Genomic DNA, 26,388 nt, shown 5'->3' with positions numbered 1-26,388 from the left:
AACAGAAGTATGTGCTGAAATAATAAAACTGGTACTGTTCAATTTCCTTTTTAAAATTCAATTCCAATACAAGCAAGAGAGCCGTGGCGACGGTGAAATCTGACTTACGATGAAATTCTGTTTTCTGAAGATGGAGAGGAGCTAGGAAACTCAGGGGCTCTAAACCATGTGGGTGGAGACATCTGGATGGAAGAACTGAGTCAGAAAAACAGGAATGTTCTCTGTCTTGTTTGTCTGGCAGGCTGATGGGGGAAAGGGATGCCAAGTATTCGGAGTGGTATCAGGTGGATTTCTACACAGCGAGTGCAATCACGCTTCTTCATTCCTGACACAGGTAAGCCTCAAGTCCTCCTGAGTCCAGACTGGCCTTTGCATCTGTATTCAGCAGCTGTTCTTACCTGCACTCCCTCTTTACAAGTCTCCCCCTTTACAAAAAATAGCGAATATCTTCGTCTAGCACCTCCCGACACTTCAGAGCCAATGTGAGCTCCTCAATAAACATACCATGAACCTCAGAGTACCATGAACGGACAAATAAGCTTCTGTGGCCTACTGTCAATAGTGAACACAGGAAAGGCCAGAGTCCAGCACCTAGACTCTAAGTATTCGATACTAAAAAAAAAAAAAAAAAAAAAAATGCTCAGCTACCAAGAGGCCTACGGTTGGTATCAGCTAGAACCCTGTTACTCAACGTGTGGCCCGTAGGCCAGCAATATGAATACTACCTGGGCACTTGATGTGTGCAGAATCTCAGGTCTAAAGCCAACATCTGTATGACAACCAGACCCCCAGGGGTCTCACGCATAGGGAAGTCTGAGAAGCACTTAGGAGTAATCTCTAACGGTGTGACGCCTCAATATGTAATGTTGTTGGAACGCTGTGTGTGACGGAGAGGAAGGGCCACCCATGGCACTGTGACGAAGGCAGGTCTGCCAAGAACATTCCGAGTTCCCTCAGGAGAGCGACCCAAGGCTCACAGGTGAGAAAGCAGTTCCCTGGGAGCTCTTCCTAGATCCTGCTTCACGCTTGCCTGTCTAAAGACACAGCTGCTCCTAGTAATTGTCTCTTCTCCTCGGTGCAAAGCAAGTATTTTATCGTCAGCCTGCTGACATTTGCAGGCGTTGTGGCTTTCTCCACGAAAAATGGGGATGATTGAAAGGATATTGCTGACACCTGAATAAGAAATGCAATGACTCCAAGTTATGTAAATTTAATTATTTCCTTTAATTCTTTTTTCAGGAATCTTTTTTTTTTCCTTTCCCCAAGCTTTAAAAAAAAAAAAAAAGTCCTGGCAATTTTCATTTAAAAGAAATACCAGTCAGCAGTGGTTCACTGAACGGGCTGACACGCAATTTCATAGGGGAAGAAGCGGTGTGTCTTTAATCTAATTTTGGTTCTCAATTCCCAGCTAATGTATCTAGGGACCATGATGTGTGCATTTACAAGGAGACATCTGTAATGCAGAGTCCAGCTCTGCAATTCTCCACAACATAGGTTTGGTGGTTTAGTTTTTTTTTTCTTTTCTTTTCTTTTTTTAAATGAGCCCGAGGTTTGCAGCTGCCCCACAACAGAATAAATCGCTATGTACTCACAGATGTAGAAATACTCTCGGCCTGGCCTGAATTCAAATCCTAGAGAAAAGGGAGTGAAGAGCTGGAATTTCTCCGAGAACTTGAGCGGTCCGTTTGGAGAGTGAGGCCGGTTACATTCCCATCTCTTGAACCCTTTGGAAGTATGGTCGCAGGCACTGTAGCCATCGAAGTTCACCATGTAGAGGATATAGCGCTCAGTCTTGTCTTCTGGGACAGAGTCCTCATAGTGAGGGCAGAAAACATCCAGGTAGTCATTGATGCAGACGTCAATGTGGTAGTCACCCCTCTGGAATCTGTTGGAAAGAGAAGGAGATGAAGATAATTCAGACAAGGAAAGTCTCCTGCTTGGAATCAACAGCGGAAGCCGCCAATAATCCTGGAGGTAAAACATTTAGTATAAAAAGTTCTTACTGACCGCTGTTATAGCCTGATGTGAAAAGTTACAAATCCAACTGCACACCACACACACACACACACACACACACACACACACACACACACGAGACACCAGCCCGTAAGTACCACATGTCTGCTTCAGTTCAAGCCTATAAAACTACAGCTTCTCTGTCTTAATGAATATCTTTCCCAATGAACTGAAAAGTATTTCACAGGCCACAGTGATGTGGGAAGTAAGAATCATATGGGCACATCTTTCTCAGCCCAAAATCATGGTAGGAAAGCTTATAAAAACGCCTTTGTTTTTAGCTAGCGGGGAAACTCTTCCCTAAGCCCTCGGAAAGGTTCACTATAAAGCTGTGTTACTGCTGAAATACAACACTCATAAAGCCCCATAATCTTCAAGCCGGACAGCCAGTCTCACATGAACACGTCCCAGCGATGATGAGCTGGTCAATTCCATTTTTGGACATCTCTAAATGTTAGAAACTTTCCTCCTCTATTGAGCATAAATCTGCTTCTGTGTAATTTCTACTCACTGATCCTACTTCTGCCGCCCGGAGTTACAAAGGGCGCATCTAATTCCTCTTCCACAAGGTAGTCCATAAAACATTTAGAGATGTCAGCTGTGTCTGTAGCCTCCTTTCTCCGTACATGAAAATCCTTGTTCCTTTGGTTATCTCTGGGACAGTTCCCAGGCTCCTTCTCTCTCTAAGCGCCTCCTCATTCCCTCCAGCTTCCCACTGAGTTCTTAAACTGGAGGACCCAAGCATAAATGAGGACTCAAGGTTAGCCTAGGAAAAACAGACCACTCTTATTTTCAATGCTAAACACTCTCTGGCAAAGATTCCTGTTTGAGACACAACACTGTTCAAAAAGAAAGCAGGAGAAGCACTCACTTAGTAAGCCTACCTGGCTTTAAGGATTGTATCTGATGAGTCAAAGTCATAAGTCACCCAGAGCCTCGGTTCCCTTCCATGTATGATAGGAGAACAATGGGTATCCACCTTGGTTGTCCCCCCGCCCCAAGGCTCCTCAAGTCTCAGAGGAGGAAGCATAGAAAGAGCAACTGGAGGTTTAAAAGTTCCAAATCAAAAACCAAGGGAAGGTATCGGAACATTTCCATTCCAGCTAGGATCCTTCCAAATACACGGGCATTTCTTCCAAAGAGAACCGCGGGTGTTTATGTCTTTGTGTTTCTCATGATCGTCAGTTTACCACTTCTTCATTACTGCCAGGCACTGATTTGTCAAGATGTACAGAAAGGCTGTTCCTTTTAAGAGATTTCTGAACATCAAGGTAACATCGCTGCTAAAGTACAAAGAAAAGACATTGCAATGTTCAGATAAAAGGTGTCGGGCTATGAATCATCAGTACTCAAGAGTAGCCTGACAGTTTTGGATGAGAGCCAGACAAGAACTGCAGCAGAAGGTGATGCCCAGATGCACTTTAAACTATTATATTATTATTATAGATTTTAGAGACATGGGGGGGGTGTTCTTTCCCTAGTGTCACTCATGCGAGCTTGACTAGCATTTGAAAGTGCTCAAATTGAAAATGAAAATTAAAAACTGTCATTACCCGGTTTTATTCTGATATTCTCTTATTCTATAATCTTGTTGTTCTATAATTAAAAGCCACATTGCCACATTTCTTTGGCACCTTGGGTTTAGTTCACCTCTTCCATTTTTTCTCTGTTAATGTCACTAAATTCTAACAATGCAAATTACGGAACTGAAAACCCATCCTCCATTGGGTTGACCAGTTGTCTCCCCCACGTGATACTGGATTTCCATGTGAGGTAAGTAAATTACTGAGTTGCCTATTTTAAATACGTGCTTGTTCTAACAACTCATATTCTTTATCAATTGCTGAAGATGATAATCTTTCATAGCTAATTTACACTTCTGTTTCGGATCCTTGTTTGCTTGTCTGTTTTTTGAAACAGGTGTTATGTAGCAGAGGCTAAACTTGAACTTGCCTCGTTGCCAAGAGTGGCCTTGGACTCCTAAACCTTCCTGTATCTACTCTTCAGTGACAGGATTGTAGGCCTGTCTTGTTTCGGGTCTTTAATTTGCACATGTGTTTACTAATGCGTATGTCAAAAAATAGGCAATATCTAAATAAAACAATGACTGAGTGAAACCCCTGAAAGGCATTATACAATGTGCTTAGGTATAAAAGAAAAAAATAGGATTAGACATTTTAATTTTATAGCACACAGAACATGACTAAGATTGAATACTTACTATGTTACATTCATATTTCAGTTTAATATCCATCACAGAACCACAGACAATTCACTACTGTGCTATCTACTCAAAGACGAAGACACTGAGATTAACCCAAGTGATGTGCCCAGTGTTCACAGCTAGTAAAAGGCCGAGGGGAACTGAAACTAAAGCCGTCTGACCTCAGAGCTAATGCTCGTCATATTGTGTTTCCTAAGAGATTAAATTGCTAATATCAAGTCCGCAGGTCTGCTTCGTATTCCCTAGAGGGACGAGTCTCATTCTCAATGGAGTTTTGGATCTCTTTCCCATTTACTAATACAACAAGCATTTGCTGTCCTGGGAATCTGTGTGTGTTCTGCATATATGACATACATACACTCTGATACTCAAAACTACTATATCAAGCAGTTACAATGTTTTACGTTACCAATCAGGAACAACATCCAGAGAAGATATCATTCTCTTAGCTCAATTTTTCACTATACATAGGTAGTGGGGTTAAAATCAGAACCCAAGTCTTACTTGGTTCTGAAGCATATCCTGTCTTAGAAACTACAATGGCCCCACAGTGTGACAGCTCCATCACTGCAGCAACTCGTCTTCTTAAATGGTACCCTCTTAAAACGGTGGGTACCAGTTTCCTTTAGGGTGACACCCATACAGGACAAGCCTGCTTCTCTTCCCTTCTTGCCCACGTGAATATCAGCATTGACAAGAAGCCCTCGACGGCAGTGTGAGCTCTTGACTCACACACACTGTTCTAGTCTCTCACAGAATAAAGGTGCTGTTAGGCTCAGCAGCCATTCGCATAGAGGGATTGTTTCCATCAGAAAACAGCTTTCACAAGCCTGGGCTCACACTAAAGAAGAAATGCACATCTAGAAAAGATACTGCATGCCATATTTACAGGTGCTGTGGCGACAAGAGCAGTGCCCTACAGGTTAGCACGCTTCTTAGGGCCTTTCCTGCAAACGTCTTCTCTTTCTTACTTCCTCTGATTTTACCCACTGCATGCGTAGTGGTGACCTCTTTGAGATCACTGAATCTTTAATATATAATAATTAAATAAATTGAATAAGAAACTATAATATCTGGCAGGCCATCAGACAAGGGAGCAATCATTCGTCCAGTCTCTAAATCATCACTGTGGTTCACCCTGTAAAAGCATGAACGCTCACCATATTTAGTAAAGGGGTTTCATCTGTGTAAGCAGTTACCACTCTGCCTGCACAATGTAAATCTCTCAGGAGCCAGAAACATCCCACATGCATAGAAAGATGGCCCCTGTTTCTCATTGGGATCATGTCTGGTCAGATCAATGCTCCTAACAACATACAATAAAATATATCTCCTACAGCAAAATTATATTTTACCCACCTATCAAAAATCTGTCAATAGATTGGTTGAGGGTCAATATCATCTCTGTTACCAAAGGTCCATGTTACCTGCCTAAGAATAAAATTCAGCACAAAAATTAAGCCTCTGTAATCATCCCCAATAGCCAGAGTGTGTCATAGAGTTGGTGGGAAGTTGGAGACGATGAAGCCACCGGACAGGTTAAAGGAAAGGCGCATTTTCAAAGGCGACTTGTGGCAATGTGACCACAGAAGTAGGGACGAGAGCTGGGAAGCCTGCCTCTAAGTACAGTATTTGGCTGGTGACTTTCCATCATATTGCAAAATGTCGTCTTGATTATCAGTTTACAACCATTGTTAATATCTCTTCTCTTAGTTAACCTGGGCAGTGGAAGTGAATCGTGACTTGAATCTCAAAACTCAAATCAAATAAAGAAATGACAATTGTCTTTTCATTTAGTTCTCAATGACATGCCCACAAATTCTTCCTGAGACATAAACTAAACTATCATTTGACAGCATTAATTAGCTTGATCCACACATCTCTGTCCTCCTGACTTCTTTATTTTCCACCCTGGATCACTGGAAAATCAGACATCTAGTAATGAGTACTTGGTTTCGTTTTCAGTGGGGTTCTTACTTCAACCCTGTCCTTTAGTAAAGCAAAGAGAGAGCGCCCAGGTGCCTTTGTCGGGCAACGGCTTTTCGTGACACTGACATTTCCTTCTCCTCGACCATATGCCCTTGCGTCGTGGGCTCTGACAGCTAGAGATGGCAAACGCCAGACAGACACAACCAGTGCAGTAGGAGCACAATCCTCCCCCAGCCATTTTCTCCTGTAGTCTTCCTCCTCCCGCTCCTTCCCCCTCTGCTAATGCCAAAATGCATTTCATCTTCCTAGCTGGAAAAGAAAGGGGACGGTGCATATTTAAAACATTCTAAATTGGCCTTTAGCATATGTTGCTGGCACAGCAGAGAGCTTGCTTCCAGGGAAATACATGTGAGGTATTTTATCAAGTGACTCCTGAGCGAAGTGTCTTCACTCCATAAATACAGACACGGTGTCACTGGAAGGAGACGATGCCATTAGAAGTTAGGGAGCTTCGGGGCACTTTTACTCCCCTTCGGGTAATGTCTTAAAGCACTCAACAATAAAAATGTTATCTCTCCCCAATCGGACGGTTGATGACTACATTTTAAATACATCTTCATATGTCAAGAGGTGATTGTTTTAACATTCCTATTTGAGTAGGACTCCGCTGTCACCTCCATAATTACAGGGCAACCTAATATATGACATTCTGGAAGTGAAATGCAAAAAAAAAAAAGAATGTGATTTATGATCAAAGATTAAGCAAATTTATCAGCTCAGGGTTCTTCTCAAATTTTAAACTAAATCTAGAATGAATATGTCTCGGCAGCATGGTCTTTCAATTCCACTAGTTTTGATTTAAAGTCTAATTACAGAATAAGATGTGTCTGTTAGCCGGAAGAATTTCTCACTTGTCCCAAAAGGACCCAATGGGCCCTGGAAGAGACGTGGGCTTTGCTTTATAAAAGTGCTTCTGGGCAATGGGCAGGACAGCCGTCCAGTTACGTAACACGCTTCTCCCCAGCTCCTTCTGCTCTTCCAAGCTCAGCGCAGAATGCAAGCCTTATGGCCCCTACCCTAAATCCGAAGATGTTCTTTTTTGTGTTTTGTTTCCTTGCAGAGGCTCAAGCATGAAATATAAACAGCAAGTGAAATTTGGCATAGATAAATGGTAGCGGTATCACCAAGGGCTGGACAAATATTTGTTTTGCTGATTTTAAACTTTTCCCCTCTCTCTCCGGGGCTAAAACAGGAGGCTTTTTGGGATGCACTGGCAAATTGAGGGGGCTCTCAGAGTGTGGGGCATGGGTAGTTTCGGTGCAACCAAAGCACTTGAAGCCGTGATGTCCAATCTACCTCCTCCAGGTTCAGCAGCGTAACAGTATCAACTACTATTCCTGCAGTTGCGAGACTCGCCAACTGGAGGGAAAACTTGCTTCCATAAGTATTTCAGGGATGTATCCTCCTTCGTCTTTTGCAGATGAAACACAGTCCAGTATACGCTACGTAGATGCAGCGCGTGTGCTAACAGCTTCTGCTACATTATATACCTCTCCATCCGATGAAGGGCGAGATACTGACGAGCTACTTACTCCACAGATCTAAGTGCCGTGTTGATCCGTTCATGAAAATTCCAAACAGAGTTCACTGGCGTGCAGGCCTGCAGCACGGCAGCTTTCATGAACTTGTTTACAGTGATAAGACCTAATATCTTGACTGACTACCCAGAATTCATCAGTAGACAAGTGTGATAACTTGCGGGTTTGGTCTTTCTCTCTCTCTACTGTGTGTGTCCACTTCAAAGTCCCATTATCCAGTGTTAATTATCCCTACCAAATGAGTAGATAAGGATCTTGAACAGCTCTTGCTTGTTGCTATCCTAGTATTAGGTGTACCAGTCCTAATGGCTTCTTACAAACTGTCCTGTGAGCAGTACCTGCCTCACACACACAGGGCACACGGAATGCTCTCTCCCCGCGTTTTAACTCATTTAGAGTCCGATTTATTAGCTTGACAGAGGAGCTCCAAAGGAAAGAAAGCATTAAATTGGCAGAGCCTAAACAAGACTTTTCTCTAGGAAGGAATTGGGTATTTTGGGTGACAGTCTAATTGCTTTTAAGCCCCCAATGAAGCCCGGGGCACGGGGTGTGAGTGAGCCAATGTCAGCAGGCCAAGTCAGCCTGTTTACAAGGCAGAGCCCTAACAAGACCGACACATCACAGATCATGTCAAATCGTTTTCGAAAGGGGATTTTGAAAGAAAAATAAAGAATTAACATCTGGCAATCAGTGTGGTCCTCACATGGGTCACTTCCACAACGCAGAACGAGCTGTTTCTCACCATGTCTGCTGGCCAGGAGTTTTCAACAAAGCTAGGCAGCAGGCTCCAAGGCATCTGGAGTTTTAGGGCCCCTTGAGTGTATGGGGTCGAGACCCTACTGCATCTATGCAGACTGATCATGAGTAGGCGCAGAAAAAGAATCATCAAGTAGGTTATATAGCCAGTATCTCATCTGATCAGGGGGTATGGGAGTCTACCAAACCAATGAACCATCTGTCCAATCGCTCACTTCTAAGTATGCCACTTTATTCCAGGTAGTACCTGGCAGAAGTCCAGGCCATTCTTAGTTTCAAAAGTAATAATAACAAAGAGTAATAATAAATCCTCTACTTTCTTCACCAAACCAAGAAGAGGACTTTGGAGAATAATGACTCGGTATTTCTCACATACCTGATATATAAACAGGGAAATATTTGTATGAGTTGATGGTAACTTTTTGAAAGTTATGTTCCAAGCCCCAGAGTTTTATCTCTGACTTTTCAATAACTGGATTTAGAAGACCCATGTGGAATGAGTCTATATTAATTTACTGATAAACAAGCAAAACACAATAAGCCAGGAGACAGGAAATATGCACGTCTTATGTGACCCTTATTAGCCAAAAGGTAGCAAGTGTGCCCAAAAATAACCACAGTAACGTCATCTAACTGGAAGCTCTGATTTGTAACACAGAGAGCAGTGCTGTGGCTAGGAAATATGGCATGGAAGAGGCAGCTAGGTTTACAGGCCACTTAGGAGGACCTTTTGAGTAGCTGGATTAATGTCCGAGGGTAAGAAGTGAAAGTAGATGAAATCTAGAATATCAAGAGTTTAGATGTTCACTACTGTCATAAAAAATATCGAATTCATGCAAAGAAAACAGGTAGATGCGGGGAAACTGGGACGTGTCTGTAGGCGTCTTCTCTATCCATCTCCTTGAAGCTGCTGCAGCCTCTATTGTCTCGGCACCCTGACAATCACCTGAGTGCCTGCACTTTGATGGATACCCAAAGAAGGGAAATTTTCGCTGAATAATGTATCCAAGAAATGGGAAACAAGTGATGGTCTTATGGATTCTGGGTCGCTGTGTCAAATTTTCCGAAGAGTTTCACGGGATGATAAACAAAGGTCAAGATCATGAAAGAAAATAATGGCGGGCGGCAAAGGCGGAAAATGACAGTCAAGACTGTTGTTCAAGCAATGCTAGAAAATTATGCCGAGCCGAGTAGACAACTTAAGCACCTAAGGCAGAATTAAAGTTTCTCTCTTGTCATTAAGTCCTCTATTCAATTACCATTTATCGGGGTAATTAAACACTGGAAAGTGATGCCAAGCTAATTGTTAGATTATGATAATTACATGTCTTTGCTATGCTACAGCTGATCAAAATAAGATGCGGTCCCGCGCTCTTAGCTGAAGCCGCGCGCCATAATCGCAGACTTTCGTACGGCACCAGGCCGCTTATTACTAATTCATTACAAATCAGGCGGAGAAGCTTATTATTTGTAATGTTGCCCTCCCCCCCCCCAAGTCTCCTGGAACAAGACTCCCAAAAGGTTAAGCACAAACTGCTGCCTCTCATTGGCCCATTTCCATCCCAATTACACAGCTGAACAGCACTGGGTGCCTCTATTTGAGAGGGTTCAGCAGACTGCTTCACAAAACCCTGCAGCCGCCTCTCTCACTGGCAGGAACACCCAAGACTCCTTTCAGCCTCTGCCAACCACTGTTCTGTTCTGTGCTGTGTCCCGGGCAACCAGACGCTGACAATCCAGTGGCTCCTCTGGTCTGGAGGCTCCCGTCTGCTCAGGTCAGGACCAAAGCAGGCAGGGTTTTGCTGCAGTGAGAAGGCGTGGAGAATACAAACAGCCCGGCATCCACGTCTCTCTGTCGCTGAACCCCGAGCGAGGAGAGGAAATCAAGTTTCTCAGCCAGTCACCACCAATGCGTGATTCAGACCCTTGTGAATAGAGACTAGAATTAAGCCACTGTCCTTAGTCTCTACAGGGCCAGAAGGCCTGACATTTTCCACATCTCTCCCAGTCAATCCAGGCCACTGCTTGAGGCCTGGTAGGTAGACCGGCTTCCCACTGTTTTTACCTTGGGACTTCCTCTAAAGCTATCGTCACCAGAGCACACATAAAGAAGCACAGAGCAAGCACCAGGTCAAAGTTTGGTGACCTCCAGAGTGCGCATTGTGATCTGATCTCTATTTGAGACACCTTTTGTTTCTTCCATACTTGCAGTGTCATGCACTTAACATATCTCTAGCCCCAGACGACTTATGTTGAAAGCCTAGGCTCTATATGAATGCATTTGGAGACGGGAGCTTTATGAGGGTAATTACGGTTAAAGGAGGCCTTAGCCAGAAGGATTAGTATCAGCTTAACAGGAGACAGCAGATCACTCCCTCTGTTGGCCATGGGAAGACACGATGAAAAGGGAGATGTTCATACCCACATAGTCACATTCAGCTAAGCCTAACCAACTCCTGCTGCATCTTGATATTGGATGCTTGCCTCTGGAAAATCAATCTGTTGCTTAAGATACCAAGTCTATTGTAGTTTGTACCAGTAGCCTGGGGGACTAATACTGGGTTTTTTAAAGATGAAATTAATAATATAGAAGAAAGTAGAGTAGGTATCAAGTTAGAATACTATCACTGACTATATTTGATAATAATATCAATTATAATACTATCAGTAAAAATAAAAAATAATGAATAATAAATTGATGAAATGCAATAAAAAATAACTAAAAATACCCAGGGAAGAAGGGAACGAGAGGGAAGGAGACAAGGGTAGCGTTAAGCTATTGTTGGCACCTCCCACAGTATCCTGCATGAGGAGATGCTCAATATCTCTGAGTTGTTCTGAGTAGACAGGACACACTATTTTCCTAAGTAGGGATCATTTTACTTCTGAAATTAACTTACAGAGCTACAAAAGTGAATGTATGGTCATGAGGCAACTGTGTTACCGCGAGGTTTCAGCAAGGCTTTCACTGAGAGACAAAAGAAATGAGGGTGGTATAGAACAGTCCCTACTTCGTTTTTCTCCTCCTTGACCCTGGAAATGAAGCCAGAAAATGCTAGCACCCTTCAAGCACCACAGCAAATGTGCCTTGGGAGGATAGCAAACCACACGGTACTTCTACTATCAGAACCTAGGAAATTGTCATTAATGCACATGCTGGCAGGACGCCCGTAGATTGAGCCTGGAAAGCCGGGTACCACAGGTCATCCCATAAGCATGGGTTTCCACTGCTTACTATTATTATGACTTCTTCCCTGAAGTTATTAAAAGGATATTCATTCATACAGCTGGCTCCTCTGTTTACTTTTATAGCCTGGACCACAGAAAGATATATGTAAGAATAACCCAACGTTCAAAATAAGAAATGGATTGCTAGATCCCAAGGAAACGTAAGAGAAGGAAAGAGATAAACAGTTCACGATTTATTTCTTAGAAACAAATCCAGACACTTCGGGGAGCCTTATGTACAATAACAGCTCTACCTACTTGAATCTTGTTTATCTCGGTGACAGAGAATAGTTGATGACTTGCTCCATCAGTTCCGTGTTAATAACCTCTCCTTTCAAAGCCACAGTTCAAAGCAAGTGGACACGACCTGCGTCTTGAACTTTCACAACTTTTGGTACAGCGTGCTACAGGGTTTGAACGAGCCATGTGTGTAGGCCCTGGGTTTCAAAGGACTCAAGATACAAGGATGATGAAATAGGGTGATAATGGACCCTCCATGCTGGGTGACAAGCCAGCTCTGTGAACTCGGAGGGGAGAGGGTCACAACTGGGTCTCCTCAACATTCCGCAGCGTAACCACAGACCCCAAAGTTTTGTCATGTACACAGTAACATTTTATTGCTATTCAAAGTGTTCCGTCCTCTCAAAGGGAGAAACCAAAACAAAACGTGAGCTGTGGCTGGTCACAAACTCAGCACTGATGAGCTAGGTCAAAGAACAGTAAATAGGTTTATGAATCCTGTGGGAGCTGCCAAATCAGCCTCGAACTTAAACACAGAATCTGTGTCCACTGTTGAGTAAATGTGACTTCAGCTCATCATTCAGCTTATTTACAGAAAAGGCCAATTTCATTTGTTGAAATTTTAATTCAACATCTGGTTCCTACTTTATATATGCCAAATATTTAATTAAAATCATAACCCATTTTACGTGCTAAAAGGAACTTGTGTTTTTTTTTTCCATCCTTCAGATTAAATATCAAATACACCTTTCAGCTCTATCTCAGAGAAGTAGGGTATAGGTAAACAGAAGACGCACTTTGGGGAACTTGCTGACCCTATAGCTGAGAAAGAAGATTTGCAAGGGGAAAGACCTAAGACCTACCCAAAGACAGGGAGTCCAGTCAATAGCAGAAAGGCAGAGGTCAGGGTCCCTAAAAGCTAAGGTGACTGTGGTTTAATAACCATGACTAGCAAGAGAATCATGCTACATGCTTTGACCAGGTAGGCACCACAGTCTACAAGATGGATGAAGAACAGCATCCACTGTTGTTATTGTCAAGGCCAATCTGGTCCAAAGGTGACACCAAAGGCTGAAGGAAAGTCTGCATGGTTTACTGTCATAGGCTTCAGCTTAGAATTCGGAATTATAAGGAGTTACAAACTATTTTTCTTTTATATAATTTATTTATTTTAGTTTTATGAAAACTGGTGTTTTGACTGCGTGAATGTCTATGTGAGGGTGTCGGATCTTGAAGCTACAGAGAGTTGTGAGCTGCCATGTGGGTGCTGGGAATTGAACCTGGGTCCTCTGAAAGAGAAGTCGGGGCTCTTAACCGTTGAGCCATCTCTCCAGCCCCTACAAACTATCCTAACCTCCTAGAAAAAATGAACTGAAAATGCACATGGGGCAGATAACGATTTTGTATTTCAGTGTAAATAAAGATGTCTGGTATCAGAGCTAAAAAAAATAAACTCCTGTAATGCAAACTTCTGATGGAACATTAAACTTGCCTTTGCTTATTTTTCAGATTAGGGTTGTGGCTTCACTATATAATTAATATCTCTAAAGAAGACAGATGTTTGGAAGCAAATGAAAACATGAAACACTATCATTCTCTGACAAGCAAGAGACCCTGCCTGCTCTAAGGACAAGAAACGTTATAAGACGACGCAAAACTGGTCAGATCATTCCTGGCTTTCTTACTGGTCAACTGCAATGCAACAGTCTTCAACCATAAGCTGAACTGGAATAATTAGCACCGTATTTGTGGCTACATGTTTATTATTCACTGTGAGCTCCTCTCAAACAACCTCCAATGCCCAGTTTTGACTCACCAGTCACAACTAAGCTATCTCAGCAAAAGCAATAAAACTCTACCTAAACACATTTTTAAAATATCATTTTATTTTGTATTATTAATTTCTTGAAATTGAAATGTCATTACATCATCCTCCTCCCTGCCCCCAACCTCCACCTAACCAGTCTTGTTTCCCAGGTTGTTCTCCATTGTGCCCCAGACACTACTCATGCTGACTACTGTTAACCTACAGGAATTACAAGTGTATACATCATGCATGGTGTAAGCCTGTCAAAGGTGAGCCTGCTTTCGTTCCCTTGATACTTCGTAGTCAGCAGCAATTACATTAGAACCTTGCTTCTCCATCAAGACGATAATGAGATAAACAAGGGATGGGTTTTGAGGGATCACGGCATACAGATGTTTACTTTCAGGACTGGAAATTACCTAGTATCGTTGCTGAAACTCTCCAGAGAGAACTTCAGGCTTAAATAGCACTTCTCCCCAGAAATTTAAGGAGCAGTCCAAATTTGACTCATAAAGGACTTTCCCTTCCAGGGGCATCCCACAGCATGTGCCTCAGGGCATCCCCACAGCCCTACCCTCGGAGAAGATCTGTGAGGGCAGCAGAGGAAATTGAGCTCATGTTTTCCTAAGAAAGTCAAGCTGATTGTATTATCGACTGTCTACTGCATTAGCAATTTCCAACTGAATTACAAACTGTTTCCCTGCATTATATTGCTATTGTTCAATACCATTTCCATTGCCCTAATGAGACAAAGCTATATAACAAGACCATGAGGTACTGATTACAGTTAGGCACAACGGAAGGGAGCTGAGCAAAGATCTATTTTTATATGCAAAGGAACATAGAGAAGAAACTCTGATAATTGGCAGACATGATTCTCTTTATTCTTTTTTGGATTTAGCGGAACCAAAACAATACTGACAAAATAATTATTTTTCTTACAATAACACAGATAGTATTTTCCCTAAGATAGATCTTTCTGGAAGACTTCCCTAAGAGTGAAAGTGTCCTACGTAAAGACAAAAACAGCAAGCCCGCCCCCTGAATTTTAGACACATCTTTAAAAAGAGCTGCTCAGTCTAAAGGGCTCTAGCATCATGAAGGAGGACATCCAAATCCTCCCAGGGTAGCAGGGCTCTCTCTGTCTGCATGTGAGGTTTCTGGAGACATGCCAACATAAAACCATTAGCGCGTTGCTTATCGCTCTACACTGAGTCAACCTACAACACAAATGACAAGGTTGCTATCCTGGGCTGGACGCTGCCCGAGTACGATGACCAAACCATGGCTGACATTTCTACCTTTCAGCAAAGGCAGTGAAGATATCGAGCAGCCTTTTATGTACTCAACTCCTTTTGGGTAGCTAGATGTAGAAACAAGGTCTTGGAAGGGACAGACAAAAGTGACAGAGGATGTTCTTAGTTCATGAGCTACATTATGACTGGGAGCTGTAGTGCCTGACACATATAACATCCATACCCAAAGCACTGTACCCTGAAAAGGTACACAGTAGAACGGGAACATTGGGGAACAGAGAGCACAATGTTACGACACACTAATCATGGCTTGAGCTGGTGATACTTGATGAAATTATTGGCTAGTTGGGCAGTAGCTGGTCTGCAGTGACTGCCCTGGTTCTAGAATCTCAGCATTCAACATCAGGAAACTCCTCTCGGCTGTTTCCTCAGTGGGCATAGCAGGGACGTATGGCTTGCTGCAAGGAGCCGGATGTGAAGATCAAAGCCTCATTTCTCCAAGATGCATTCCAGTCATGGAGCAAGCTCTCTGGAGATCTTTGTTGGGTATTCATATTTCCATAAGGAACACCGACAATAGAATCGTCCATGTGGACATACCATGCTGAGATCTACACACTGTATTTGATACATCGATCTAATGCCAGCAGCTCAGAGCTCTCTCCTCAATGCTCAATTTACTTGCATTTTTCCCATTTCTGCACCCTTGAACAAAGCCGAAAAATAAATCAGCTGCCTTCTCTTAGACCTTTTTCAATAGTGGGTATGACTTGAAAGATGAACGAGAATACACCTTTCTCTTTCCCTATTTGAGTGCTAATTTATGCAAGTTGGTCTGCCTTTTGTGTCTATTGATTTCATTCTTGTTGTCTCATCCTCTGTACTCCATTAGGATCCTCGCTGACTTAACAATAATGCAAAGCCAGACAAAATTTGTACAGATCTTTTATTTACATGCGCTCGCATCTACAGCCTATTGGGAAGTTTGCATAAGCAAGGCAGTGCAGGGAGAAATCATGGTTGGCTGGAAGAAGTGTCGCACTTCATCAGATCAGGAAGAAAAATCTCAGAGAAGATTGAGCCTACTTACGGCTAGAACTTCTCTCTTCAATTTTAAACAGTTATGCCTGAACGTCTGACTAGAATCCCGTGCTTCGGGCACAGTGACATTAAAATAGAAGCACAATTTGAGATTACAGATTACGAAACCAATAAGCACAGCTGCTATATGCAGGGCAGAAACACCCTTTTCCAAATTTACTCGGCAACACACTCAAACTTAGAAGTCAAATTTCCTCTACCGTGACAACTCGGGGGAAAAAAATGCTTAACCCCAGAGGAACGATTTTTTTTTTCAGATAAGGTTTGCTATTTATTTGCTACTCATCTCAAATAATGCTTGATCTATTACTTCACTGGGAGATATAAAATATAAAGCCCTACATATTTTCAGTGTTAATTAGCCTTAATGCTACCAGTTTGTGGGTTCAAACAAACTAATCTAATTTTAGTCTTGAAAACAACGACAAAAATATAAAATAGTTTAAGTTGTTGATCATAGGATAAAAGCACATAGGAAGCCGGCCAGTGGTGGCACACGCCTTTAATCCCAGCACTCGGGAGGCAGAGGCAGACGGATATCTGGGAGTTTGAGGCCAGCCTGGTCTACAGGAGCTAGTAACGGGACGGGCACCAAAGCTACAGAGAAACCCTGTCTTGAAAAACAAAAACAAAAACAAACAAAACAAAACAAAACAAAGCACATAGGAGTCGCCATCATAAGATGCATTATTTTTAACCCCCCAATTTGTTTTTAGTCTACTTTGCAGCATGTGCAGGTTAACTTCAGAGTTTGACTGCCCGTTTATCCAGACCCTGAAAGGGAGACGGGGATGTGAAAAGCCAGCATCTGCTCTCATCCTGCACCCGGTGGCCCTGGAAGCAGGAATCCCACAGTGGGGAAGTCACAGATGCTCGTGAGCCCACTAAAGGGAGGCTTCTCAGCTTATTGAACATTCTAGAAGTGCTCAGCCAGGGATGTCTGACATGGGCAGAGGGACACCTGGCAGGCAGAGAGGTCAGCCACCCAGGGTTCTCGAAGGAGGGTTGCCACACAGCTCAAGATGTCCAGGAACACTAACAGGCATCCTTGCAACCACCTGGGAGGTGTCAATAATAAAAAGTAGAAATCGGTATGGACAAAGAATTTTCTCTTTAATCCCTCTCGCGGCACCTGGCTTTCGGAGCGCATATGGTATGCTAGGTTTTTTAGTGTCTGGAGGTTATCAGGGAAGCCACAGTTGATTAAAGATATTTCAACTTTCAGACATCACTGATAACATGAAAAGAACAACTGTCTATTGGTTCTGGCAGGCAGGGCAGCAGAAAAGGTCGAGAGAAAGGGATTCACAGCCACCTGCTCAGCTTCCACTCTGGGATCCGCTACTACTGTCTAACCCGGATATGTTCTACTACCTCTCCACAGCCGGTCTGGGGATAGCAATGACGCCTCACTCCTCCAACACTCCTTAAGTTTAAGCATTTCTTTGTGCTGATGAAAACTAAAAGCACTTGGTACAGGAGTTGGTATATAGTAGGCGCCGAAAAATATTAATGGTGAAGGAGACCCAACTCTAATACTGAGATAATTTAAAAGGTACTCTTGACAGCCACAAGCAAGGAAATTATTTTATTTTATTTAAAAGTCTTGCTCTGGGCATTATGTCACATACCTGTAACCCCATTGCTCTGACAGATGAGGCAGGAAGAACTTGAATTCAAGGACAGTTCAGGATGCATGGCAACAAGGGCCTCTCAGGAAGGAAGGACAGAGAAGGAAGGGCGGAAGGAAGGATGAACCAGAGGAAGGAGGAAGGGGGGACAGAATGTGAGCAAGCATGCTGAGATTCTCAAGGGCGGTTACAAATGAAAATATCCAAATAACCGGCCACTTAGTTTGAAAGATTAGAGTATAATTATAAAACATTTGCTAATGTAACCAGTAAAAGTAACTTTGTTTATTTAGAAAAGGTCTTCCTATGTAGCCCAGGCAGACCTCAAACCAGCAAATCTTTCTCCATCAGCCTCCTAGATGCTGAGATTAGCAATGTCCACTAGCATGCCTAGCTGAAAAGGAGACTTCTGAGAGAAGTTTTTTGTGTCTAAACGAAAGGGAAAACGCTGATTCATTTGAAGGGTTCCTCGTGTATTTGCAAAATGTAACAAAGTCGTCCTATGAAGTGTGTCACACACATATAAACACACAAACAAAATGTGAAGTATCGCTTAAATGGTAGGATTTCCAGGACATAGAGAGCATCACCTTCCACCAGGAACATCTATCCTTACCCATGTAAGGAGTGTGTCTGCCTGGGAGGAAAATCACACTAGCTGGTCAGTGCGTCAACACGTGGTCATTTCTCCAACACACTACCTCCTATCACACACAGGACGAAAACCCGACAGGTCACTGACTATGTGGGGACATTTTGATGAGGAGGGGGTTTCAGGAAAAAGGCCCTGAACAGGAAGACAGAAATGCAGGATGGGACAGTAGGAGAACAGGGTGACTTCTACATTCTACTAAGGCAGGCTACAGAAAGAAAGCTCATAGTTTTCTGCTGAAAAAAAAAAAAAAAAGCCTGCTTGAATTTAAACTTTAAAATGCACTTTGCTAGAACAATATATCTGATAGTAAAACCGTATTTATGTCTTGTCTCTGTTAATTAGTCAATTCATTACAGACAAGTATATTGATAGCATTCTGGGGCTCAGGCACTGTACCTGAAGGCAGAGAAACTAACATGAATTAAGACATAGGAGTGGACAACCAGGGGGACAGAGGACAGACTGCCACACAAATCCATCACAGCAATTAAGTGGCAAACATCCACAGAGATACAACTACCAAATACTATGCCTTTTTGTAGATGATAAGGACGACACACTTTGAAAGAGTTTGTGAAGACTTCAGACAAGCTGGGTTTTGGAACAGAGACAGATTTAGTTTAAGAAGCAGAGGGGTGGACTTCCCAGGCATCGTGACCTACAAACCCAGAAAGGCCTGAAGCAATGAGTTTGTTGAGAGCAACTGAAACTACCAAGAAGAGCCAAAACTTCACCTTCAACAACAACATCTGACAGGCACTGAAGACACAGGGAAGATTTTTAAGACGGTGCAGACATGGTTGGGTTTGTACTTTAAAGTGATCACTCTCTTAGCCCTGGAGAAGGCAGCCTAGACAGACAGAAAGCAAGCCTGGAATCATTAGGATTCTGTTGCAAAAGACTAGGCGCGTGTGCACACAGACAAACAGACAGACTGACAGACAGGCAGGCAGGCAGACACACACCCCACACAGACACCCCTCACAGGCGTCAGCTGGGGAATTTTGTTCTGAGGCATCCTCCAATAAACTATTCACTTCTGCATCTATCTGGTGGCTATTTTTAGAGGCTTTCTTCTATGCAGGACATGTGGCATTGTTGAAAGCTACGAGTTAGATTAAACACAAACTCTCTGACTTCTTGTGATTGCCTAGATATGAAGCGGGCTTACACAGGGCATGTGTGGGATTAAAGAAAAGGAGATGAACAAGAGAAAGGCTACAGAGAGGCCACAACATCAGAGGAGCGTTAAAGATAATCCTCCAGGTTCGTCCGTTACTTGGGAGCTTTCTCGTGTCACATGCCTAAAGAGTGAGTGTGAGACGAAGAGCCTGGCTTTAAGACCGTTTGCCTTTTATCGTCTGTGAATTTGAGCACACGACTTAATCTCCTAATTTATCACGTTTTAAATAAGAAGGTGAACAAGTCGGTATCACAGTTTCCGTTTCAATGGGGAACACATGGGCTGGGGGTGTGATTCCATCATAAAGCGCTTGTCTAGAATATACTTGGCCCGGTTTCTATCTCCAACCCTGCAAGCATAACAAGCAAAACACAAATTAAGTATTTCTCGGGGAATGGAGATGGCTCAGAGGTTAAGGCCAATAGCTGCTCTCCCAAAGGACCTAAGTTTGAGTGCCAGCACCCACATGGCAGCCCATGACCATCTGTAACCCCAGTACTGGGGATCCAACATCATCTTCTGGCTTCTGAGAGCACCAGGAACCCACATGGTACATAGACATACATACATGCATCCTCCTCCTCCTCCTCATCATCATCATCATTACCATCATCATCATCATAAAACAGAAAATAAACGGGGTATGTAGAGAACAGTTAGTCAATGTGTAAATGGTAACTGAATTATTTCAACAGCTAAATGGTAACATTTAGTTGGCTACTGAGATAATAATTCCCAATCCCCGGATTAGACTATTACACCTGAAAAAACCATTCTCAAAGGTAGCTCCACGATTGTCCAATGACTGCTGTGGAAAAGTAAGACAAAACAAAACAAATCAAAACAAACATGGCAACAAGCCAGGCATGGTGATACAAGCTTTTAATTCCCGCACTTGGGAGGCAGAGGCAGGCGGATCTCTGTGAGGTCTAGGCCAGCCTGGTCTACATAGTGAGTTCCCGGACAGTCAGGGCTATGTAGAGACCCTGTCTCAAACAAACAAGAAGGAAAAAAAAAACAAAAAACAAAAACATGGCAACAAACTACACAAAGGAAAAACGATTCACCTCTTTCTGCCCAGAAAGTGACAGAACCAAGGACAACTTAGGTGATGGCAAAAGGCGAGAAGCTACAAGAGACTGCGCGGTTAGTTTATTGTACCCCGTATGTCTCCTCCTGCCAGACTGAGGGGTGATGCCACCCAAGAGAAGATGGGAAGCAAAGCAAAAAGAAAAGTCAATGACATCATCATCTAGCAATTTCCATCAAGTACCTACTCACCCGCTTCCGACTCTCGCACCATCAAAGGCCCTGGAGGAGCTGTCTAGTTTTCAAAATCCCCAACAAAAGGCTACAAATATGGAGGGTGCACTCCACGAAAATGATTTTACACCTGCTCAGCGCTACTAAAAATGACAGGAGAAAAACCTCCGCATCACCCTCTCTGGACAAATAAAATTTCTCTCCCGAAATCTTTCAGAAGATATAACTAGGTGTCTTAACTGAGTGGGTAATTTAAGACCCCATCCATACCAGAAACCGTTGCTAATACGTCAAACAGATGGAGGCCGTCACTTTTATCTTCCACCTCTGTTTCTGAATACGAGGACACAGCCTGCTCTGTTGTTCTGTGTGGCACACAGCCCTGTCGATCCCCAAGGTGACACAAATCTTGTCCTTTTAAGCTAGCAGCTATTTCTGCCGATAAACAGGGATGACGGTGGCCAAATGAGTTGAAACACTTTATACGCCTCAACTTCCGCACAAAGAAGAGACTTATGACAGAAGGATGTTCGCCCTGCAACAGCCTGGGATTGAGAAATGGCCCCTGGACCCCACCCTTGCCTGTCTCCTTCCTCATGTTTCTGAGCGGATAATGAATGATAGCGAGCAGCGGGAGACAAAGGGTGAAAGTCTGGACACAAGAGAGACGTGGCTCATCCGAATGTCCCAACCAAATGTCACGTCAACCAGACTCTGCTTTGTGAGAAACATGGGGGTTCTTAGAATTCTAAAATTATAAACAGAATATCATGGAAATCAGAAACCACTCAAACAAATGAGAACAAGGGATTTATGTTTCTATGTCATGATTCGGAAGTAATATTTTACTCCATTCATTCATGTGAAATAGATTAAGGCTTCTAGGGGATTTCTGCTCTCTATGGAACTGCAAGGAACAGGGCTACTTGGGCTTGATATTAATCCCTGAACATCAATCCCTTAGGTGGTCAGAGAGCTCTCCTCTTGGTGTAGACACCACACTATTTCCTAGAAACTGCACCTGAACAAGACAGGAAAGGTTAAATAGAGTTGTTGTTTTTTTTTTTTTAAAGACTATTAAAAGTTTCTGACATCACTTTGTTATTCATTGATACTCGTCAATATGCTCCATCGATCACTAGAGGACTCTTAATGTCACCTATGTACACAGTAACACCTATGCACTCAAGCTTCAGAGACCCGTTTCTTCCACAGGTGTAATTTGGCCACTTACCCCTGCTAAGATAATACTCCCGTTTAATTGACCGTAGAGCAACTGGATAAATCGGCCATATTGGTTTGTATTAATGATCTATGTACATGAGCAGAGGAAAAAAATCAAGACTGTCCAGCTTATAAACTGGTAAAACTACGAAGATTAGAACACAGTATTTTCTTAACAAATCAAATAGCAGACACTTTTGGAATTTGAAAAATAAAATTTGAATACTTAAAGGAAATCTCAATTATTTTGTTATTTTAGAGGCAGACAGAAAATATTCTCAATCTACATTTATCAGTATTTCTATATAAAGAATGAATGGATAATAAAATTAAGAAGAAAACACAAGATACCCAAGCCTGGACATATTTGAGAAATATCAGATTTACTAACCTGATATTCACTGGTAAAACTCGTTTGTTTTTATTTGATGATCAAATACACAATGAAAGTGCAGTCATTGCACAAAACTAATTAAAATCTTTCACATATTAAACTTAAGGAGTTCGATTGAAATTCCTGCTAGTTCTTAGTCAAATGTATGAATTGCATTGCGTACACCCCAAAAAAATCATAAACACAAATACACACACAAGCAGGCAATGTGGTAATTTAAAAAAAATGAATCTCAGTAAAAGATCTTAATACTTCAAAAAAGTAGAAAGAACTCCTTGCTTGTTTTTCTTTCCTTTTAAAGTTTTGTATGAATTTTTATTATCATATAAAAGTCATAATCTGTATATTATTTAATTTTTTTTTTTATTTTCGAGACAGGGTGTCTCTGTAGTTTTATGGTTCCTGTCCTGGAACTAGCTCTTCTAGACCAGGCTGGCCTCGAACTCACAGAGATCCACCTGTCTCTGCCTCCCGAGTGCTGCGATTAAAGGCATGCGCCACCACCACCAGGCATTATTTAAATTGTTTACCATGTGCTTGCAGTGCCCATGGATGCCAGAAGAGGGTGCCAGATCCCCGGGGATCTAGAGTTAGAGGCAGTTGCTGCTGCTGTATGGGTGCTGGGAATTGAACCTAGTTCCTTTGGAAGGTAGTCAGTGCTCTTAACCACTAAGCCATTTCTCCAGGCCCAATCTGTATAGCATTTAACAAATCTTAATTTGATATAATTTTCTTCTAGTGATACCATATTCATTTTTCTTCACTTATTAGAGTAATATATACACACAAACATACATGCATACACTTCGTTGTATATATTTTGTTTTCTTTGAACTTCTGGCTTCCTGTCTCTCCCTCTCAAGTACTGGAATGCCAAGGCGGCATCACACCTGGTTTATCAAGGGCTAGGAAACTAAGCAGAGCTTGTAGGGGCTGAGCAGGCAATCTACCAGCTGAGCTATACCGCCAGCTGCTTTTGATTTTTCTGAGACAGGGTTTCTCCGTGTAACCCTGGCTGTCTTGGAACGTGTTCTGTAAAATAGGCTGGCATCAAACTCAGCGATGCACCTGCCTCCCAAGTGCTGAGATTAAACGCATGCACAACCACGGCCCGAAAGGTATCTTTTATTTTTATTTATTTTTTTCCTTTTTCGAGACAGGGTTTCTCTGTGGTTTTGGAGCCTGTCCTGGAACCAGCTCTTGTAGACCAGGCTGGTCTCAAACTCACAGAGATCCGCCTGCCTCTGCCTCCCAAGTATTGGGATTAAAGGCGTGCGCCACCACCACCCGGCTGGTATCTTTTAAATAATAATCTATTATTAGATTGGAGATTGTGATGTACAATCTATACTTAATAGTACTCCTGGGGCATAGTCGTATTCTCAATTAAGTTCTAGAAGTGTAAAATATTGAGAAAGAAATATATTGGATCTGGAAAAAATAGCTCAGTGTTTAAGAACATCCACCGCTCTTGCAGAAGACTTGGATGCAGTTCCCAGCACCCACATGGTGACTCATGACCATCTGGAACTCTAGTTCCAGGGCACTGGACATCCTCTTCTGACCTCCGGGCACCAGGCGCACATGTGGTACACAGGTGTACACACAGGCAAGACTCTCACAGAAATAAAACAAATTAAAAAAAAAGTGTAAAGGTTAGAAAAGCCATTGTTCTCTTCATTAAAAATATGCTGATATTTGGTAACTTAGACAATGTCTTGGACTAATATAATATCATATCAGAACAAATTTTATATCACTTGAACATGTACTACCTTACCTTATTCTAAGTATAACTTAAGACATCTAGCCTGTTGTACATGAACTCTTTCTTCTGTACCATACATATGTCATTTTACGTGGAAAAAGATTTCTAGGAAGTGAATTCCAGAAGAGCATACATACAGAAACAAATAAAAAGCTATTTATAGGTAACTGATTTCACGAGCCTCAAAGTTATTGACGAGGTGATTTTAAAATGGCACTCGCCATGGAGTTTGCCAAGTTTCTACTTTGGGAAACATCAATACCTTGTGGTCGCAATTTAAAACGAGCCAGATTGCACAAACTCAGGTAGTTCCAGAGGAGACAGGCAGACCCTGCTGGCTTCAGAACGATGGAGCCGGGCAGGTATATTCTTGACACACTTGTTGATATGATTTAAGAGTGCTCAAGGCCATCTGAGGCTAAGGGGCATGCGGGAGATCAGCAGCTAACCTAGTCCACTGTCTCCCCTGACTGTGATGGGTTTGATTACCATCATGAGCTCTCAGCAGCCCTCAGGCAAAGGTGCCAATGGAGGTAGGGGAAGCGCAGACAGATACAAGGTCCCCCATTAACCTAATCTTAAAGCATTAATGTCACCAGTAGAAACAAAAGCAAACTACCCTCATAATTAGCATGGGCATTTTCCTTCTGTTACTCTGGCCGCATTTATGCAAAGCAAAACAAATATGGATAGCCAGGTTCCCTGGGAGTAAAGATGTGTCTATACACTGTCACTGGGAAAACAAAAAACAAAAAACAAAAAAAAAAAAAACAAAAACAAAACAAAACTAATTCTTTCCGGAGCAGTTGCTTTAAGGTACTTTACACCAAGAACAATAAATTGCCTAATAATTTATGAATCAACATTTTCTACTTTCTTCTCATCAAAATACTAGAGAAAGAATGTTAAAATCCTCTCTTCACTTTTGGAATACAGAATAAACATCCAGTTATCAAAGGTGCTACATTAAAACCGGCCAAGTTCAATTCCCATGGCCCTGCTTTAGGATCTTCCTGCTCCCTTCAGGTTAGAATGACTTTTGTGTCTCAGGAGTTTGTGCCAAGAATCTTTTCCTTTACTATTCCTTTGTGAAAATGTTTAAACCTGGGATTTATGATCCCCAGAACATTTAAGTTCTTAAAGGTGAAAATTTGGGGGGGGGGGGGGAATTCAAAATGCAAAAGGTAACATCTACTGCCCCAAATGCCACTAAAGACTTTCCTCTTTGTTTATATATTTGTCATGTTTGGTACAGCCGGGCTAGAATAAGAAACAACACACTGGAGTGACAGTAACTTTGTAAATGCCTCGTAAGTTTGATTTTTGCTTCTTAAACCTTCTTCCTAATGTGGTTTTAAAAATTAGAGCGAGCAGAGCAAGCGACTGCAGTCCTGAGTCTGAGGAGCTCACACTCAGGCCCAGGGATGGAGACGCTTTTAGCCACAGTGAAATGTTTTAAAACATTTGATAACATTACACACAGATCTCCATCTACCTGCCAGACTGGACAAAGTCTCCAGCCTTCTTCGCCTGGTGCCTCCAAATGTAACTGTCAGTCAGTTCGTGTCAAAACCTAATGTCTTTTCCACGGCCTTACACATCTGGTCCCCGTCAATGTCAGCAGGGCTTGTTGGATGTGGTGTCAAGGCCAGCCAGACGATTTATATGCACAGACCCAAAGATCGCAAAGCTCATTCAGGGGATGCGTTTCATCTGGTACACTTGACATCAACAAATGATTGACTGAAATTAAACAAAACTTTACATCCTGAAATCTGAGCACTCACTTCTCCGCTCAGGCAGACAGGAATAGGGCTCTGGAATTCACAGAAGACCCATGTCAACAGCCTATCAATAAGATGGGGGTGGGGTGAAGGCACATGAAACACCTCTGTGTTTTGACCTCTGACCTCCTTAAGCTGGCACATTTTTGAAATTCTTTATGGGATCCAGAATTACTAACCAGCCACACCGGGGAATAGAAATACGGATATTTGGTATTCAAATGTGCCCAGAGTTTTCTTTGAAAACCTTTGACTGAAGAAGGCTGTATATATAATGCACAAGTTTTAAAAAGGATGCTATTTTTTAAATCAAAAATTATCTCAGTATTTG

At 42.4% G+C, this 26,388-nt stretch overlaps 1 protein-coding gene across 2 annotated transcripts in view; it reads right to left on the bottom strand.

Annotated features, from left to right (window-relative positions):
* Nucleotides 1-26,388, bottom strand: part of Efna5 (ephrin A5) — a 284,078-nt gene that overhangs the window by 47,174 nt on the left and 210,516 nt on the right. For both annotated transcript variants that reach the window (XM_041631900.1, XM_041631901.1), the window contains exon 2: nucleotides 1,593-1,885. In XM_041631900.1, the coding sequence (XP_041487834.1) occupies nucleotides 1,593-1,885 (293 nt within the window). The remainder of the gene's footprint in view (nucleotides 1-1,592; nucleotides 1,886-26,388) is intronic.

Source organism: Microtus oregoni, unplaced genomic scaffold (genome assembly GCF_018167655.1).
Source record: "Microtus oregoni isolate MIOR12 unplaced genomic scaffold, Mior012 000038F_ref0000394, whole genome shotgun sequence".
In the NCBI taxonomy this organism is placed as follows: Eukaryota; Metazoa; Chordata; class Mammalia; order Rodentia; family Cricetidae; genus Microtus; species Microtus oregoni.
The sequence above is the reverse complement of the archived record's forward strand: the minus strand, read 5'-3'. Positions and strand labels throughout refer to the sequence as shown.